Genomic DNA, 20,585 nt, shown 5'->3' on the forward strand with positions numbered 1-20,585 from the left:
GACTTTAGCCGTACGATGTTGAACCCACCTCCCGTCTCGGAGAGCCTCCCCCTGTAGATTTTATCCTCCACCACATCGGTCCAGTAAAGGAGGCTGCGACTAAAGTGGAAATCCAGCGCAATGGTATTCCGCAGCCCCGGCACAAGCAGGCTGTAGTCCCTCTTGTGAAGGTCTATCCGTCTTATCTCATGGCGAATGGAGAAAATGATGAAAGCCTCAAAGGGATCTGAACATAGGTGGGGGGGGGGGCACAGAAAACAAGGAGCTTATTTATATTGAAGAGTGCGACACCGCGGGCTCAGTTAATTGACGGTGTGACATCAAGTCTGGGTTGGCAAGCGGTGAGCTCCTTTAAATGGATCTGAATCACAACAATGAGATGATTACCTTTTATACAAAATAATAAAAATAAAAGACAAAATATGACGTCACGTCATCGCACCTGAGTACATTTTTCGGGGACCTGCAATCAGCTACGATTACGTTAGCTAGCCCCTTGAAAATGCATCTTCCCTTCAGAAAGTCTGCTGACGTAGTCACCGTCAAGAGCCTTGTTGTTGGCCACGAGTGTGCGCACATAACAGAGAGAAGGCAGGAAAGTGAGGGGAAGGTCGACTTGACGGGCAGAATGGGAACCGAGGGCGATTTAGAGCGCCTCGTTAATCGTCAAGGTGAGGGAAAGACCCACGAAATTCTGTACCTTGTCTTTTGACATCATAAAGATGCTAGATGAAGAAGCAATTATTTGATCATAAGTGCTGTTTGGTTGATTGTTCACACTTGAGCGGGAGAATTGTGTAGGGACTTTGAAAGGATGATTTGGTCCAAGAATCGTTTGCGGCGAATGCAATGCATTTGGCGCTGGGCTTGAAAACCAGCAACTGGTGCCGTCGTTTAAAAAAAAAAAAAAAGATAAGACCCCCCCCACACACACACACAAACACACACACAACAAAGTGCAATTTTTCATTAGCTAATTTAGCAAGAGCTATCACTCTTGCCACTTCTGGACATCTTTTATTGTTGCTCCAGAAACAAAGCAGCGATCGATCTGAAGAAATGTCGATGTACTTTCACCAAAGATGAAAACACTTGACCTTTCTGCCCCGTGCATTTCAAATTAATTGGTTGTGAGGGTAAGTTGCAGTTATTTGCAGGATGGCCCTTCTGAGCAGATGATTTAAATTTTTTTATTTTTTTTTGCACAAAGTTGCTAAATCGAGTGACAAGTCCCGAAATTGGCAGCAGCGCTCGCGCTGCTAAAGTCTGCCCACTGAGATGAAGTTTAATGAGCCAGATTATTTCTGCTTCCAGCGCAGCTCTGTATTTGGGAGCCGTTTCTTTAGTTTAACTCTAACAAGTCATGTAACACAATGTAGACTTTCTATAGAAAAATCATCAAATCAATTTCTCAATCACATGCACTCATTTGTCTGTTTGTTTGTTTGTTTGTTTTATGGGCTTTAAGATATTTTGTTTCTTATGTCCTCTAAAGTTGAAAGTAAAAAAAAAAAAGCATCCTTGCTTCAATGACACACTTCATCCTGAGAAGCTTCAACCCAGGCAGAGAGTAAGATTTTGCTACGGAACGCTTTTATGACTGGGGGGGGGGGGGGGGGGAGAAAAATGTGGAGCGGCTAGCGGCTGCGCAATTGGGACATCACAAAGAACCCAATAACACCTTTTCTGCAGATAAAATTGTTTTTGTTTGCACGCAACCTATGATTTATGTTGAAGCGTGACAATTTTGATCGCCGTCCGGAGAGAAAATGCTTGTGTTCTCTTTCACGTTAATGTGCGATTAGAGTTGCGAATGCCATCAGTCTCGAAATGAAAATAGAGAAGCGAGTAATCAAAATAAGGTCCATTAATCTGGCCGTGACAAGCCAATGGCGCACGCGCGTGTGTGTGTGTGTGTGTGACAGAAAAGCGGACTTATTTTAAGTGGTTTACAGAGCCGTCTCATGAAAAGTAGCTCATTCAATAATAACACCGGAAATTCTCCCAAGCAACGCTGACAAAATGACAACGCAGACAGAAAGAGACGTTCACCAGTGAATGAAGTGCAGTTTGACCTCACAAACCGCCCACCGGGGGAGTAGCGCTGCGGTTCAGTTTAAAGCGTTATTATCGGCATTAATTGAAGACAATTTTAACTCGATTAATTTTTTTAATCGCGAGATTAATGCGGTACCACGTCACGGATGTTGCTCTAAAATAGTCAAATGTGCTCCAAGTTTGAATAACTGCCCCGAGTGAAAAATGTAAAATTGAAAGTCGGAATTGTTGTTTCAGTAAATATTTGCATTCTGCACAAAGAAAACGGATCCACGATTCCATGTTGATGAGAGCATTAAAATGGGAAAAATATGAGAAAAAGAAATCAAAGGAAATTTAGAATAGATAAAAATTAATTGATTAATTAATCGATTAATTAATTACGGTTAATTCTGACTAAACTATGAAATGATGCATTTGATCGCGATTAAATATTTTAATTGTTTTGGCAGCACAATTAAAAAAAAAAAAAAAAATATATATATATATATATATATATATATATATACTCACAACAAACAAAAAACCTCCCTGACGTCAAAACTTGGACAAAGTTTCTCATTTGAGTGTTTAACTGTGGCCTGCGAGTCAGAGTCACTACCTGAATTTCCGTAAATTATTGTTTAGCTAATTGTTTGGCTAATTTAAGCTTTTTGCTAATTTAAATTGTTAGTCGTAAATTGTTAGCTAATATCTACTGCTGAAGGGAAGGGCAAGTACCGATACCGGGTGTCGCTATCAGTCCGATACTGTTTAGTCTGATGAGTTTTTGGTCATCTTGGATGTTCATGATAATACTTAAGGCAAACGTAATAAAATATTCCACAGCCAAGGATTAATGCAACACAAAATGTAAGATTTTTTTTTTGTCGTCTGACAACATTTGCTTATGTAATCTTACGGGCGGCCCGGTAGTCCAGTGGTTAGCACGTGGGCTTCACAGTGCAGAGGTACCGGGTTCGATTCCATCTCCGGCCTCCCTGTGTGGAGTTTGCATGTTCTCCCCGGGCCTGCGTGGGTTTTCTCCGGGTGCTCCGGTTTCCTCCCACATTCCAAAAATATGCGCGGCAGGCTGATTGGACGCTCTAAATTGTCCCTCGGTGTGAGTGTGAGTGCGAATGGTTGTTCGTCTATGTGTGCCCTGCGATTGGCTGGCAACCGATTCAGGGTGTCCCCCGCCTACTGCCCGGAGACGGCTGGGATGGGCTCCAGCACCCCCCGCGACCCTAGTGAGGATCAAGCGGTACAGAAGATGAATGAATGAATGAACTGTACAACCTTCTCATTAAATTTCCAAATTCTGTGGTCAGCAACAATGATTCCAAGCTCTAACAATGCATGAAATGGAGCAGCGGCACGAGCGCAGTTTAGCATACGCCACCGTGACGCGTCCTCCCCCACGGTGATGCGTTACCTGTGCTGTGGCAGCTGTCGCCGTCGGGGTCGAGCCTCCATCCGGGATAACAGGAGCACTTGACTGTGGTCTTGTACTGCTCGCACACTTGGCTGCACTTCAGGTGGCGGCTGCAGTAGTCCACCACCTCGCACGTCTTGTTGCCCGAGTCCAGGTGAAGTCCCGGCGGACAGGAACACACAACCCCTTTGCCCGGCGCCACCGTGCACATGTGGCTGCAGCCCCCTCGGGCCACCAGGCACATGTCTGGGATCAACAAAATGACAACAAGTCACAATCGCAACGCTGCCAGAGGAAATAGTTGGCGGGGAGATGTTCGAGTAAGCCTGTTTGATTAAAAATGCATCCATCGTGTAATGCTTGAGTGCAGAGGGAAATTGTCAGTCACCAAGGTAAGTGCGTGTACATATCATAGTTGTCAAGTTTCAATTATAGTTATTTTTTTTTAACTTTTATTTATTTAATCATTCATTCATTCATTCATTCATTCCCCGGTAGTCCAGTGGTTAGCACGTCGGCTTCACAGTGCGGAGGTACCGGGTTGGATTCCAGCTCCGGCCTCCCTGTGTGGAGTTTGCATGTTCTCCCCGGGCCTGCGTGGGTTTTCTGCGGGTGCTCCGGTTTCCTCCCACATTCCAAAAACATGCGTGGCAGGCTGATTGAACACTCTAAATTGTCCCTAGGTGTGAGTGTGAGTGCAAATGGTTGTTCGTTTCTGTGTGCCCTGCGATTGGCTGGCAACCAGTTCAGGGTGTCCCCTGCCTACTGCCCGAAGACGGCTGGGATAGGCTCCAGCACCCCCCGCGACCCTAGTGAGGATCAAGCGGCTTGGAAGATGAATGAATGAATGTATTTATTTAATCAGTTCGTTTTAATTAGATTTAAAAAAAAATTTAGTTTCATTTTTATTAGTTTTTGCATTTGTTTTAGTTTCCTTTTTTTTTTAAATATAGAGAGTATTTGTCATGTACAAGGAAAAAAAAAAGCCCGATAATGAAGTAAAGTACTATTCTCAAACAACAGTTTTTTTCTCCTGAGGCTTAGGACGTAAAGCAATACTGAAAGTAAATTATAATTTAAAATGAAATTTGATAACTCATACATGACATTACCAGTAATTGACTTGGGCGAATGAAAGACATAAAATTAGTCAGTTCGCTGTTTTTAAGCATTTCGTGAACTAACATCTTTTTTTTTCAATCTTAGTTTTAATTATTTTGCTCATATTGTAAAGTATAATAAACGGCTTGGTTAGCTTATTGTATTTCTGGCCTCACCCGCGGTTCGAAGATCTTTGAGAAAGAGTTTGATGATTGATGATGTAACTGCATTTGCGTGGGTGAACAATTCAAGGCTTTTTTTTTTTGTTTGTTTGTTTCTGTTGGGGGAGCTGGCGTGAGTGCCGACCTCGATGGGGACGATGCGGAAAAGAATAGCTCACACGATCACCATCATGGGGAAATTGAGTAGCGAGTGGTCACAATAGCTCATGGTGGGTGTGAGATGTGGTCATCTGGCGTAAAAAAAAAAACCACCCTGAAGGACTCCCCGATCGCAACCTAATTGACTTTGAGGGAAAGGGTTCTTTTCTCAGCTCAGATCGTGCGAGCGCTGCAGGGTTCTGAAGGGCACCCCTGAGGCTTGGCTAGCGCTACTCGAGAAAATGAAACTCCATGTTTACGCTGGTCATTTTGAGAGATTAGAGGGAGAGTGTGGGCCACATGAGATCTCATTCTTCCCTCATATGGCACTCGGACAAACACTTGCTGATCATTAAGCTGGAGTATTTCCACACATTGCCTGTCCTTTTGCTCAGTGATCCAACTCTGCGGTGATGCTACGAGACCCAACGCGCACTGATAAAAATAAAAACGGATGGGGAAACCATAGATTGGGCCAAACCAACGACTGTGGCTGACAAAACTGGGAACATAGCACTTGAAATGCAAAGCCACTGTGCCACACGTTTATTTCGACTTGAGATACGAGTTCACATGCTCGCAACTCAGAACAAAATCTCAAATCATCTTTTCCCATTAAAATGAATGGAAACGTCATTAATTTGTTCCAGCCTTCACCAAAAACAAAAACGTGAAGGAATGATCACACTCGATAATGTTATACTTGATAAAAACATACAGTCATGACATCACTCAGCGCGATTAAACTGTTTTTGCATCAACTCAGTGCTGCTCTTTATGGCCTTTGCCGCATGGGGGCAGTATAATCCAGATGGCTCATTGAGGCGTTCTGATGAATCTGCATCGGGGCTTCTTTTGTCTACTTCTCTAGTGGGATTCATAATAATGCACGGAGACGTCACCACCTCTCTGAGCTCATCAGTGCAGCACTAATATTGAATGTCCTACGCAGAGGATACCTAATAAATGCCTGCGACTACCGTCATGTTGTCCACATGTTTTTTTCTACGCCATTTGCGTTTGAAGTATTGCTTCAAGGGTTAAAGGACAGACGGATGGTTGCTAATTAGCGTGACCGTTAAGATGGCGGGGCTGGAAGGCGAATCTATATGGTTGTTTGAAATACAAAAGGAGTCATTCTCCTTGTTTTGTTTGGGAAGCGGCAGTTCTCGTTGATTATTTGTCAAACTGCCGCTTATTGCAATGTATGTTGAGTTGTAAAAAGTCGAATGGAATGAAAACAGGAGCCGGCTAGAGTGAGTGAGTGGTAGTCGGTCTTGACGTGTCAACCCGGCAATTTAAAAGCAATCTGTCGAGTCACAGAGGGTGTCTTATGACAATTCTTAACGATTTGTCGCTTGGACCGCTCTCCAGGGATATTAAAAAAAAAAAATCTCAAGATTTCAATGTCCATTTCAACCAAAACAAATGAATGTTGCTGACAATTTACAATGGATTCAAGCTGTTTTGTGGCGGAAACTTAAAAGGTCAGATTCACATCCTCTTCAGACTGGCGGGATGCGCGCAGCATGCGGTCGGAATTTGTCAGAGCATATCCAATGCGCACACTTTCAAAGGCCAAACCTTCCGACATTCCTCTCCTTGCCTTTGATTTATTTTATTTCCCATTTCGAATGTCACCTCAGTGATGCTGTCGACTGGGATCAAAAATATTTTGAAGGCGGGACGGGCGGCTTCTTCACTGTGACTGTGCGCTCATGGCAAAGCAAATATAATGACTCCGCATCACGCAAACACTGCATCACGCCGGTGAAAATGACATTTGACCGCAATCATTTCAATCGCCGTCGCTTTCTACATGGCTCGTCCTCATTATGGATGCAGGGGAGATGAATCTCAGATGAATTTGATGATCGGCAGATATGCTTATAATCCCCACCCCTCCCAACCCCACCTCGGTTTTACATTTTGAACTCATCTAAGGTCCGAAGAACAATTAGCCGCTAAAAATGTCACGTGTAAAGTTTTGGACTTTTTCTTCATGCAGTGCAACAGACCTTGAGCGCCCTTCACTAAGCCGTGACTTCTCAATATTTTGATTTGGAAACGCAGAGCCCATTGGTTGGGTGCGCTGAGGTTACGAAGAGAGGAGGCAACTGACGCGGAATGTCAATTTATGTAACGGACTGAGTCCTTCAATTTTTTTGTTACCGCAAATGGGTCCTTCGTCCGAGCGGTCGGGGCAGTCCACTTTGCTGTTGCAGATCTTGTCAGGCGTCAGACAGACGGAGGTGTCGTTGGCGCAATGGTACTTGGGCGGCTTGCAGGTAGCCGACTCGCACGACTCCTCATCCGAGCGGTCCTCGCAGTCGATGTCGCCATCGCACACCCAGCTCTTCGTGATGCACTTGCCTGTCAACAGAGATCCACGCGGTACGTGACCATCTCAATAATTGTTCAAATATTGTTTATTCGGGCTCCAGTACATGAGAGCAACGGTTGAATTTTGGCCTGTTTTACTGCCTCTTCTCTTCTCATTTTTCTTTTGTTCTTCATTTGGTTGGGGGTGGGGGGGGGGGTTAGACCAGGAGATAATTTTTGTCAACTGTGTGCTTTTGAAGCCCTCCTAATTTCTTTCCTGACGAAGCGCTGCATAAATCAACTTGAGTTGACTCAACTCAAGCGGGGTTGCACAGACACCAATAATCTGGTCCAAAAAAAATCAGTGTGGGTGTAGCTCGCTGAACGCTGCACGAGACCTTTCAAGATGGTCCACTTGTGGACAACTCAAGTTTGGCGGCCGGTTGTTGCCATGGCAATGAGAACAATTTTACATTTTTGTACAAGCTCGGTCAGACTCTTTACATGTGTTACTTACAGGCGAGAACATTTGTCGGGCATGAAATACAAGACGTACACATTGTTTGGAGTGAATAAGAGCCACGATAAAGTTACAGAACTTGCATTCATCATTTGCGCTGCTCGTGTTGAGCGCGCCATTCCTCCACGGTACACGCTCCGAAGAAGGAGGTGGAACTACAGACAAAGGCGAGCAAAGAAAACATCATAGACGCCGGCGTGCCTCATCATTTTTGTGCCGGTGCAGGATTGCAGCATGTTCCAATTTACAGATTTTCCTTCAAAGTCACCACATTGGTTTATTCTAGGCGCCAGATCAGCGTGCGTGGGTGGATGAAGCGGCAGCAGAGGGTGTCATTGTGTGTGTGTGTGTGTGCACGCACGCGCCTGCTCAGATAGGTACATTTTGTTGATAGTGACTTGGAAGCTCTTGGGCGGGTTGCACCATTAAAAACACACACACACACACACAAACCAACATATATGGCTGAGTGAGGCCTCCATATGTTTAACACCCTCGGCGGCGCCAACATAGTCGCAACGGAAAACACAAGGGGGTGGCCCGGTAGACCAGTGGTTAGCACGTGGGCTTCACAGTGCAGAGGTACCGGGTTCGATTCCAGCTCCGGCCTCCCTGTGTGGAGTTTGCATGTTCTCCCAGGGCCTGCGTGGGTTTTCTCCGGGTGCTCCGGTTTCCTCCCACATTCCAAAAACATGCGTGGCAGGCTGATTGAACACTCTAAATTGTCCCTAGGTGTGAATGTGAGCGTGGATGGTTGTTCGTCTCTGTGTGCCCTGCGATTGGCTGGCAACCGATTCAGGGTGTCCCCCGCCTACTGCCCGAAGACAGTTGGGATGGGCTCCAGCACCCCCGCGACCCTAGTGAGGATCAAGCGGCTCGGAAGATGAATGAATGAATGAATGAATCAAAACACAAGGCTGTGGGTTAAAAGATACAAATGCTCCATCATGAAAAAAAACATCTTGGTGGCACAAACGGAATTGATAAAAGACATTTACAGCTTGTTAAATAAATTTAAAAAAACGTGGGATGAATCAAAAGGGGCAAAGGGAGTGAAACTAATTGAGAAAACAGAAAAACATTGTTATTCAAAGAGTCACCAAAAAAAAAAAAAAAGGAAGGAAGAAAAAGAAATAAAACGTTTGTGGGAAAACATGACCATGAATAATTTATTTCCTGTATTAAATCAAATGGGTCAAAACTTTGGATTCAACTTAAATGGGAATTAAATTAGCGACGTCTCTAATTTAAGGAGGCAGCCAGATAAAACAGAGTGTCTTCGCTATAAGCTAGCTTTTGTTGTTTGCCGTCTTATGAGCGCCATTGGGGCTATTTTTGGGACATTACCCGTATCTTTGCAGGTAAACTTGGCCTTGGGGTCGCACATCCTCCTGGTGCCTTGGCAGTCTTTCTCGTCGCTGGCGTCTTCGCAATCCTTGTCTCCGTCACATCTCCAGCGCTCGGGGATGCAGGTCCCATCTGTGACGCAGTGGAATTCTTCCCCGCTGCACTCAATCACAGATGGCAGGGCTGAAAAAAGAAAAGTCACTCAACCGTTGATCGGATCGCATCGCAGCTCGACAATACGCCGTCGCGGGCCGAGGCGCGGCCGCGGCGAGTCATTTGATGATGACCGGTTTGTTTTTTGCGTCCAAATTGTGGTCAATTTCACATTGGAGAACAAATCCATGAACTCTGTTCATACATCAACTGTTTTTGAATTGTTCTAAATATCCGCCAAAATGCTTGGTCAGCTCAACACATCTTCAAGCTTGGATTTGTTCATTCATTCATTCATTCATTCATTCATTCATTCATTCATTCATCTTCCGAGCCGCTTGATCCTCACTAGGGTCGCGGGGGGTGCTGGAGCCTATCCCAGCTGTCTTCGGGCAGTAGGCAAGGGGGACACCCTGAATCGGTTGCCAGCCAATCGCAGGGCACACAGAGACGAACAACCATTCGCACTCACACTCACACCTAGGGACAACTTAGAGTGTTCAATCAGCCTGCCATGCATGTTTTTGGAATGTGGGAGGAAACCGGAGCACCCGGAGAAAACCCACGCAGGAGAACATGCAAACTCCACACAGGGAGGCCGGAGCTGGAATCGAACCCGGTACCTCTGCACTGTGAAGCCCACGTGCTAACCACTGGACTACCGGGCCGCCCCGCTTGGTGTTGTTGTTTATGTTTTTAAAGAAAAAACAGTAAAGTCAGAAATCAGGTGGAGCTGACGACTCAAAGCCCCCAAAGTTACTCTGGAGCCGAGTCAAAGCGCCGGCTGACTCACTCCTTTATGCTAAAAGTAAAAGCAGGCCCACAAGCATCAGAAAATAGTTTGATGAATAGTCGACATATTCCAGTGACAAGCAAGTGAGCTGTGAGGGTGCATTAGTTGTTCCCCCCCCCCCTCCTCCGCCGCCAGTGTTAATTAGATTAAATGATTCAGCGCCCGATGTTGAAGTTCCCTCAGAACAGCGACTAGATAAGATTAGTCACACACGAGTGTTAAAACAACGTTATTCAAATGAAGATGATTCATCGCTGAACTCGTAATTACAACAGATGAATTTATGCATTGCCTTGAATTGCCAAAACACAATTAGCACGCTAAAATGGATATAAGGAAACAACCCGATCATTAAAAGTCATGCCTTACACTGAAAAATTAATCTTGTCAGCCTAAGGAAAATGATTTTATAATTTATTGTCGCATTAGAATAACAGAGCTCATTAATTCATCCAGACATTTTTTTTTTCAACCCCTCATTCTGTTCGGAAAAAAAAGGGCTGACTTGGGCCGAGAGGCAGAGGGCACATACGGACAGACAAGCATTCACACCCAAGGACAATTTTGAGTCGAAAATCAGAAATAGCAGAAATATCCATTTAAAGCCTCCACTGGCTTTTTCAAGATGTGACAACGAGGCGCTCTAAACTGGCCTTGCCATTCAAACGGCGGCTGTCACGTCTGACTTTCAACGAGACTTTACGCGCACTCGAGGCCTATAATGAGGCACTCTAAAGTGGCCAGGACTTTAGAAAATACTGCATGCATAATGAGAAGATCTATTTTCAGGATTTAGGCATTGCTAGCTAGCTAACCGCATGTTGCAATTTGGCCAGATAACTGCTGAGGAGAAAAGAAGGTGCTCAAGTTCTCATGCCGGGCCAGTGCAGTTATGCAGCGACATCTTAGCCACGTCAAAATAAAAAAAAAATTAAAAATAAATCAATAAATCTGGAAAATAGAAATGGTGCAAAACACCATCTCCTTGATTCGGTACCACATACACTGAAAAAGGTTTTTGTTGAATTGGTTGCACAAAATCAAATCGGCGGGATCCACATGCATGGACTATACACCTACTTCACAAAAACAAAAAAAGTACCTGGACCCAGATGATCATCTTCGCAGTTGTTGCATCATTCTTACCTGCCGATCCACCCCGACAGGTCGTGTTCTCATCACTGAAATCTCCACAGTCGTTATCGCCATCGCAGGCCCAGTGAGCTGGGATGCAGCGGCCACTGCTGCACTGGAACTGGTTGTTGGAGCAGGACCGAGCGCAGCCCACTTCATCGCTGCCATCGCCACAGTCATCCTCTGAATCACATTTCCAAATGTGTTGTAGGTGGCCAAACCAACATGGCGGAAAAAAAAAAACTCAGCGGGGTGGAAGTGAGATTAAAAAAAAAAGCTAGTCTTGTTTTGAAAATGTTGTCAGCAAACCTGAGTCACAGCGCCACTTCTCACTGATGCATCGGCCATTGGAACAGGTGAACTGCGTGAGGATCTCGCAAGTGGGAAGAGCTGCAAACAAATAAATACATGAAAAATTTATGTATTTTTTTTAAAAAATAAATCAGGACCTTCAGCAATCTGATGTAATTTAGTGTGCAGTCCAGGTAAGGTAAGGTGAAGCTACCTTCTGCTCCTTTTAAGGACTTCTAAGGACTTGTAACACTTGTTTGCCACTTCCATTTATTTATACACCCCCCCCCCCCTGCCCCCACCCCCTCACGTGACAAACTGAAGTGAAATGATTCAAGGGAACGATGATGTCTTTCCACCGCCGTGAAGACAACAAAGCAATCTGGCCTGATCACCACGGCACGTCGACGACGTTTGTCCTCTGCCCACATCGCATCAAGGAGACTTCAGCCGTCAGCTTACGTCGAGAAATATACATCCGCCTTCTTCCTGACATTTGGATTCCCGGCGGAGATTGTTCTCTTTTCAGACTTTGAGATAAGCCTTCGGTATATAAAGTGGATTCAGATATCCTTACAGGATGTCTAAACCTTTATTGACTTCAGAGAGAAGTGCAATTCTAGATTTGAATTGATTTGTTAGCATCTGGTTCTCCGGATTGAAATATCAAATGCTACCATGGCAACCGATCTTTTTTTTTTTTTTGTGTGTGTGTGTGCGGCGTATACTCTCCTCAAACACATCGAGTCTCATTGACCGACCGTGGCAGGATGTAATTTAACGTTCATTAAAAATGAATCAGCGGGCATCCATAAATAATGAAGGTTTCAGGTAAAAAGCCAGCTTGGCTAAAACTGAAAGGCCGACATCCATAAGTAATGTCGGGTTCCCTTGAACAAAGAGCCCGACGTGAGACGCCGAGTGACAACTCCTAAACTACTGACAAACAAAATCTACATGGCTATCCATCTCGGAAGGCAAGCGCCTCTTTGCTTCAGGTGTCTCTCAGAGCCGCGGAAGCTCCGCCGAAGCTGCCGGGACCGCGCAGCCGATCGCCTGGGGGCGGGGGGGGAGTAACGCCCGAGGAAGCTTAGACAACAACGAGCGAGGGAATATGTTTTCCTGCCCGGCTTGATTATGATTGAACGCAGCCAAGCGTGAACTTCAATTACTGCTGACGCCGGGGCTGTTTGGGACTCTGTCTAGAAGCGGATTTAGGATGCGCCCAAAAGGGAGTCGGAGGCGATTCAACCCAGCGCGGCGCTTGGCAACAGTCACTTGCTGCGAACCAAGGCATCTTCACGCCGATTTAAGGGGAATGCCAAACCTTGACATTGTTGGTGAGCAGAGAGCAAAGATGAGGCGGGGTCTTGCTAGTGGCAACGTGTCAGCATGATTGAAGGGGTTGGGGGGGGTCATCAGATGGAAAAAAATAGAAAAGTATGCTGCCGGTCCTTAAATCGCAGAACGGTTTTGGTCCTCAAATGCTCATGGAATATAAACCTCAAAAGCTTCACAATTGGTGGAGAGCAGAGTTCAAAGCTAAACAGGGTGCGTCAGCATTTCGCCGTTGTGCTGCACACGTCCAAGGAATGAGTTGTCAACAGAAGTCACGTTTAAATGCTTTTAAACAAAGCGGACGGCAGCGTGTTGTAAGGTGTCTAGCGTGTAACAACCATGTAGGTACAGTACGTTCTACGAAAAAAAAAAATATGACCACGTAGCAATGTACGGTAGCGGGAGAGCACGGTGTTTTCATTTGAGGTGTTTTCTGAGAGCAACTCAGACCACGGCCTGCGGTTATTTGATTGGAGATTTTTGATGGAGTAATACCATCCAGACATGACTGCAAAATACATCTTCAGCAGCACCCGTCGACAACAGATGGCGCCATGTCGAAAGGAATTCAAGAAGATACGATGACTTGGAATGACTTTTTACTCTTAATGACTTGGTTATGCGGGCGGCCCGGTAGTCCAGTGGTTAGCACGTCGGCTTCACAGTGCAGAGGTACCGGGTTCGATTCCAGCGCCGGCCTCCCTGTGTGGAGTTTGCATGTTCTCCCCGGGCCTGCGTGGGTTTTCTCCGGGTGCTCCGGTTTCCTCCCACATTCCAAAAACATGCGTGGCAGGCTGATTGGACGCTCTAAATTGTCCCTAGGTGTGAGTGTGAGTGCGAATGGTTGTTCGTTTCTGTGTGCCCTGCGATTGGCTGGGTGTCCCCCGCCTACTGCCCGAAGACAGCTGGGATAGGCTCCAGCACCCCCCGCGACCCTAGTGAGGATCAAGCGGCTCGGAAGATGAATGAATGAATGAATGGACTTGGTTATGCCGTCAGGGCAGCGATTGGTCAATAGTTGGAGCGAATTCCGTGTTTTCCCCTGGCTGTGAGTTATTCGGTTTTCTGACAACGCAAGTTGTTTGTATGTTCTTGCTTGCTTGCTGTGCATCATTTTGCTGCGGGTTTGTGTTCTCTCTACTTGACCGATGGTTCTTGTAGTTTGCAGTAGTGTAGAATGAGAATGCGATATTAAAGTTGCATGAGAAGGGGCACTAGAAGAAACGGCTCACAGAAATGGTGCAAAAACAACAACAAAAGCTGTAACTAATGTAGCGGCCATTTTAGAGCGCATCCGAAATATAACATAGTGTGCGAGTGCTGGAATGGACCAAGGAACTTTGCGGTTGTCTTCCCTTGAACCCCAAAAATTGGTTCGGACATCTTCTGTCTGACACTCAACACGGATCAACGTAAGTAAGCGAGATTCCCTCCCGTCTCCCGTGGAACGGCTGTCGTCACATCAGATCGGATGTTTGCCCAAACAAACCGCATGCTGACGTGCCGTGTGTTTGCCAGACGCCCACACTCGCTTTCTCTCTCTCTCTACTATCGACATTTGGATGAAGACGTCATTTGCTCTTTAATAGTCTCCATCTTGTTTTCTGCAACCCACCGGGCGCTCTGATGGACCATAAAGCGTCACGCTGCGAGGTGACCTGCCCGCCGAACCCGTGACGGAGCTTCCAGAGACCAAGTAAGCTAGCTCCGGAGTCCTGCTGTGATTTCACACTGAGTGATGACATAGATATATAGCACGTGTGTTTGTGTGTGTGTGTGTGTGTGTGTGTGTGTGGTGATTCACAATCATTTATTTTGATTGTTGGCGCTATTGCTAGTTAGCTAGTGTTGTGTCTTTCACATCTAAATGTTTCTTTCCAAAGTAATTGAGAGGTAAGAAAGCAAAGAATTCTCTGACTCATTTTGGGATCATCATGATGTGAAAAGTGGGAGATAAAAGCATATTATTTTTTTGTTTTCTTTTTAAATCGCGCAATGAAACGTACAAAGCTAGCATATTTGGATTGACTTTAGAATGGAATGCAAGTCTGGTGTGTTAGCATCTGGTTCTCCTGCAAAGGCTTATTGAATTAAATTTAAAAAAAGCCGTTAGCGCCGCCAGAACAGAAGCGAGCAGGACATACATAATGTAGCAAGCTGGAATGTTGAAATCGCACTTGACTGAAAGGTGAGAGAACTCGACATGAGACTTACTGCACGATACTTCATCGGATGTATCCCCGCAGTCGTTTTCACGGTCGCAGAGCCACGCTTGAGGTATGCACCGCCCATTCTGACACGCGTACTGGTCAGTCTGACATGATCGGGCTGCTGTAAAAAATAAAGAAATTACAATTAAAATCCACACACGCAGCTGCCTTGCGCTTTATCGCTCAATCGCACATCTGCCGCTCAGAAGGTCTGACGGCCTTGGGAAAATGATGCCGCTAGATGGGCCGATAGCTCAAGGCCGCGTGGCGCCGGTGGACGCCCACGGACGGACGGGCCCGCCACTTGTTAATGTCGCCATATAGGCGTCAATCTGATGACGAGAGAACATTCATCATCTTCCGGTTAACGCGCGGTGATTGATACGTCAAACATAAATTGCCCCGGAGAGGGATCGTTAAGGATGGCGCAGTTAATGTACTCAATGCAAGATGGTGTCTTCCGTCAGTTCTAGCGATTGAAATGCGCGTCATTCAACGCGGTATGGCGTCGCCTTGAGATTTTTGAATCGAGGTACCTCGATTAAAAATTAATTAATTAATTTTAAAATTAATTAATTTTAAAATTAAAAATTAATTAAAAATTAAAAATTAAAAATTAATTCAAAATTTAAAATTAAAATTAATTTTAAAATTAATTCATTAAAAATTAATAAAGAATTACTTGCCGATTTAATACCTGTTTATTTGACTCATCTTCCCGTCTGTAGTACGCTGGCCGGTTTTTATTGTCGTTACAAAGTGTTGCTCCCAATGTCAACATCATGCAATCCTGAAATCGGGACGCTAAAATAAAAAGACTCAAATTGATGACGCCGACATTGACACGCCAGCATCGAGGCTGGCAGGAGTCGGCGGACGACTTTTCAAAAAATCGTGAGCGCCCCGTAATAATTCCCGGCTCCTATTTCATTTATCCCCCCCCCACCCCACCATATTTGCAAAGACTCACCTGTGCATGTGATGTTAGCCTCATCCTCATTGTTACCGCAGTCGTTTGTGCCGTCACAAAGCCATTTCTTCGGAATGCAGCGGTTGCTTTTGCACTTGAAGTGATCGATCGGACACGAGTGATTGTCTGCAAAGAAGAAAAGCGCACCTCAAGTACACAGCTTGGGAATCTATCCGTAGAAAATTGCGCACGCACACGCGCTTTCTCATTCGGCCGTGGCGTCCAAACTTTTCTTTTGACCGGCGCCGTATAACCGAGCGTCGTCCAAACGATGAAATATGGCAAGAAGACGGCCGGCCGACAAATCAATACGGTGTATAAAACGTTGTGTTTTCTGACAACCTCCATAAAGATACCATTCTTTATTTGCTGCATCCATGTGGCAAATTGCAACCATACATCACACATACAAGCCAGTGACCAAGTGTCAGGCTTTGCGAGAGTGTGTGGAGTAAGTGCGGTTTGGTGCGTGCAGTAAATTTAGGTGGCTTTACGCACCGGCGCTTAGGCAGCGGTTTGGCTGTTTTTTTGACGTCTTCTTGCATGGATTGAGTCAGCCTGCTCAATAATATTGCAGGGACACAATACTCATTAGGGACGATGATTGATCTTCTCTTATCGTATCCTCCTATCAGCATCGAGGATATACCGGCGCAAAAAATAAAAATAAAAATTGCCTTCCAAATACACTACTGCCAACGACGAATATATTCGTCAATTTTTTTCGAATCGTGTTTCTAAGGCACTGCACTGATTCCTGTAGATGGCGGTGTTGCATCACTTTGGATTTGAGATCAGCACAACTTCTGATAAAAGATAAAAGACGAGCGGGTGAATCTCAGCTGGTCATGTTGAATATTACAGAGAGAGAAATGTCAGCATGTTGGAAGTCAAACGAGTTCAACCGACCGACTCGAGTTTCTGTAAGTATGTATGTGTAAAGAGTCATTTTTGAAGTTGGTAGAAAGTGTGTTACAGTTGCTATTTGGAGCAGGACAATGTACCTATCTGCATCCTTACACACTTATCAGTTTGAACCCAGTTAAGACCGTCGAGTCACACGTTGCCACACAACCGAGGCAGATCCTGCTCATGGCACCAATTGAAAAGTGCCACCCTATTATATTTCATTCATTCATTCATTCATCTTCCGAGCCGCTTGATCCTCACTAGGGTCGCAGGGGGTGCTGGAGCCTATCCCAGCTGTTTTCGGGCAGTAGACGGGGGACACCCTGAATCGGTTGCCAGCCAATCGCAGGGCACACATAGACAAACAATCATCCACGCTCACACTCACACCTAGGGACAATTCAGAGTGTTCAATCAGCCTGCCACGCATGTTTTTAGAATGTGGGAGGAAAGCGGAGCACCCGGAGAAAACCCACGCAGGCCCGGGGAGAACATGCAAACTCCACACAGGGAGGCCGGAGCTGGAATCGAACCCGGTACCTTTGCACTGTGAAGCCCACGTGCTAACCACTGGACTACCGGGCCACCTCCTATTATATTTATTGCCGGCAATACTATACGAGCATTAACGACCAGAAGACTGTATATTATCGGTTGAACTCTTGACCATGTGACACCGTCCTTGCATTGCATCTAATTTGTTTGAGGAGGTCAGGTCACAGGGTCAGTGTGTGTCAGAAGAGCTCGTTTCAATCAAGGAAAAGGGAAGGACGGATGGGCAAAATCTTTGTGTTAGCGCTGACATTTAGAGGGAGAAAGGTTAGCGGCATTCCGACATTTTGCTTCGTTGTACGACACATCGGGCGATGCTCACAGCACGTATGGCTTTCCTCGTCGCTGCCGTCCAGACAGTCGTCGTCTCCGTCGCACTTCCACAGCGCCTGGACGCAGCGCCGGTTGTGGCACTGGAACTCCTCGCTTTTACACCGCTGGGGTTCTGAAGCGCCGCTGGAGTCTTTCGGAAGAGTGGAGCAAAATGAGCTGGAGAATTTCCATGAAGAATAAGGTTTCGCGGCCATTATCGGCATGGCTATGATGATGTTGGAAAAAAAAAAAACGCGCTAATAACGTGTCGTGACCTCATTGCCGACCATTGGGATTTGAATTTCCGAGACGGAAACGCAGCGGGGAAGATTTGGCCACAAAATTCACGTGCTCCTCAAGGTTTTTTCATTGAAGAGAAGAGCTAGCTATTAGTCGCTCTTTTCCCCCGTAGAATGGAAGGATTGCAACGCGCCGGGAAAAGACGATTTCAAGCCTCGTGCTCCGTCGGACTCATTTTGCTCCCACCTGCACAGGTGACATTGTTCTTCTCCAGAACGTGGTTGTCAGCGCAGGCACACACTCGGCCTCCTGGGATGGCAAGGCAGAGGCTACCGCAGCCGCCATAATTCAAACTGCAAGCGTTGTCACCTGAGAACACAGAAAGGAAAGATCCAAAATTAGGTGTCGGACTAATTTACAGTCCCCGTACAGTGAAAAGAAAAAAAATGTCTTTTCTCTTTTGGGTTTCTCTGTGGGACGTGCAAGCAGCCAACAACGAGGCCCTCCAAAGCATCCATGCCAAGATGCTTTTTCGGGGTTTTTCATTTTGATTCTAAATTCATTTCGTTTTAATACATTTTTAGAGCAGCCTTGTTGTAATTTTGTTGATTTTTGTTGTCAAAAAGTCTACTTTTTAGTATTATTTAAAATTTTTAAGCCATGTATAATTATTTGTTTGGGTGCAAGATTTATAAAAAAAAAGGTCCTCAATTCTTTTGTAATGAAGTAAACCACAATTCTAAAATGACTGTTTGACCTTCCCTCTTCGAGATGGATTCACAGCAACACCCAAAATAAATACATTTAAAATGAATTTCTAACTCAAGTGCGATATTAAATGGCATTCGGCGAAATCGAATGCATAATGTAAAATCCCATGACAAACCGAAAATAAATAAATCAATAAAAAAAAAACCCCACTGCTGTCAAGAGACATTGAAAAATGCACTCGTGGGGGTAGATATGGAAAACAAACAGCCATTTGCGAAACCCATTTATTTTTATTTAAAACTGCTCCGAGACCTGCCTGAGCCAAAAGGATCATTTATTATTGGGTTAGTCTGCGCCAAGTAATTATTCTAAAAGTACTTATTATACACCATGTGACATCAAAAGTGCCAAAACTGCCTTATTAAAAAAAATATATATACCGTATATACATTCTCACACTGCAATTCATGGTGGCTTGAAAGCCAACATCAATTGTTGGGTGTGTTTGCGATCGTTTACAGCGGAACAAAAGAAAGGCCTGCTGTGCGGACCGGTTCCGTCTACACAGTCCGGTGCCAGCTGTATCCGTTGCGTCTCCTATCTGCTCTTTTCAGCTTGCTAACAGCGTGAATCCGTCATCATTTTGCAGGAGAGTGAGGAAGCACGCCCCCACACCCCCATATACCTTCACAGAATGGAGGCTCAAGAGACTACACTACGCTCTGCCCCGCCTTACAATGCCAACTTTGATTCTGCTGTGCGCGTATGCAAATTCTTTGGTGCGTTATTTAAGGTGCACTCTTTGAAATAACTCGCCGCTAAGTAGTAGCGATGCGTGGGTGAGACCACCCTTTGGTGCAGAGGTAGCCAAACTTTTTCCCAAGTGCGGGGGGGGGGGGGGGGGGGGGGGGATGAATGCAAACAAATCACAGGATATTCTTCACCTTAAATGTATTTGACAGGCTAAAACCAATCCCTCCAGGAATTCTTTCTCTTATTTGATACATGGGATAGTTTTATTTGGAGCCCACTGGAATAGATTTGGCCCTAAACGGAGCAATAACTGAAGCACATTTGCACATTAAGAACAAAAACAAGTAAACGTGTCATTTTTTGGAAAAAAAGCCCTGTAAAGTCAATTCAGAGATTTACATCGAATTGCTAAAAACACGAACAAACAGAGAGACTTGCGGAGATGTAACAAGAAACTGGTTTTGCGGCATTTCCGCTTGACCGTTTTTCTTTTTTGTATTTAGTCGGCAGTTGACAGCTGAAGGTGTCGTGGTTCCAACACATTCAGCCGGCATGCCAGCTGCATTTGAGAGCAGAGGCAAGGGCTTGATTTTTCACCATTTTTCAAGCCTTATTAGTTATACGTCGACGTTTTTTTTCATTCATTCAGATTCCGCAGGGTTCTGAATACCGCTCTGTTTTGTGGCATGTCAAATTGAGGAAAAAAAAAGTCAAGTAGTGTCATGAATCTATTATGCTCACAAACTCGACCTTGACAAGGAGTAGAAAGTGAAGTCAAGCATTTCTTCCCCTCAATTATCTTGACTTGTGGGTAATTCTAAAGGGATTTTGTTTCTAATTTAGCTTTGAGTCGTTTCATTGCGTCTTTGGGGTGAGAGAAAAGCTCTTTTCTGTCGCCGCTACTTTTCAAAATGGTAACCTTTCACACAATCCGAATGCGTGGGGCGGTAGCGGCCGAAGGTGCGACCACGAGTGCGCAAATGCAGAATGAAAGTTTGATGCTCTCGATTGACGGACGCTTACGCGGCGCCTCGCGACTCAAGCAGTTAATGTCGCCTTTAACGCTGTCATTGAACAGTACAAGCTGCCAGGATGCCTCCCACACTTTACTTTTGGGTCTCGTTTGGAGTGGCAAAC

General features: G+C 45.3%; 1 protein-coding gene across 10 annotated transcripts in view; it reads right to left on the minus strand.

The window, feature by feature from the left end:
• The window catches only part of lrp1bb (low density lipoprotein receptor-related protein 1Bb), a 190,523-nt gene that overhangs the window by 79,308 nt on the left and 90,630 nt on the right, over positions 1-20,585 (minus strand). For all 10 annotated transcript variants that reach the window (XM_052082609.1, XM_052082607.1, XM_052082605.1 and 7 more), the window contains 10 exons: positions 18,231-18,353; positions 17,755-17,895; positions 15,972-16,097; positions 15,006-15,119; positions 11,472-11,552; positions 11,175-11,345; positions 9,083-9,265; positions 7,066-7,266; positions 3,473-3,718; positions 29-226 (listed from right to left, as the gene is read on the minus strand). In XM_052082609.1, the coding sequence (XP_051938569.1) occupies positions 29-226; positions 3,473-3,718; positions 7,066-7,266; positions 9,083-9,265; positions 11,175-11,345; positions 11,472-11,552; positions 15,006-15,119; positions 15,972-16,097; positions 17,755-17,895; positions 18,231-18,353 (1,584 nt within the window). The remainder of the gene's footprint in view (positions 1-28; positions 227-3,472; positions 3,719-7,065; positions 7,267-9,082; positions 9,266-11,174; positions 11,346-11,471; positions 11,553-15,005; positions 15,120-15,971; positions 16,098-17,754; positions 17,896-18,230; positions 18,354-20,585) is intronic.

This window comes from Hippocampus zosterae, chromosome 12 (assembly GCF_025434085.1).
Source record: "Hippocampus zosterae strain Florida chromosome 12, ASM2543408v3, whole genome shotgun sequence".
Taxonomy (NCBI): Eukaryota; Metazoa; Chordata; class Actinopteri; order Syngnathiformes; family Syngnathidae; genus Hippocampus; species Hippocampus zosterae.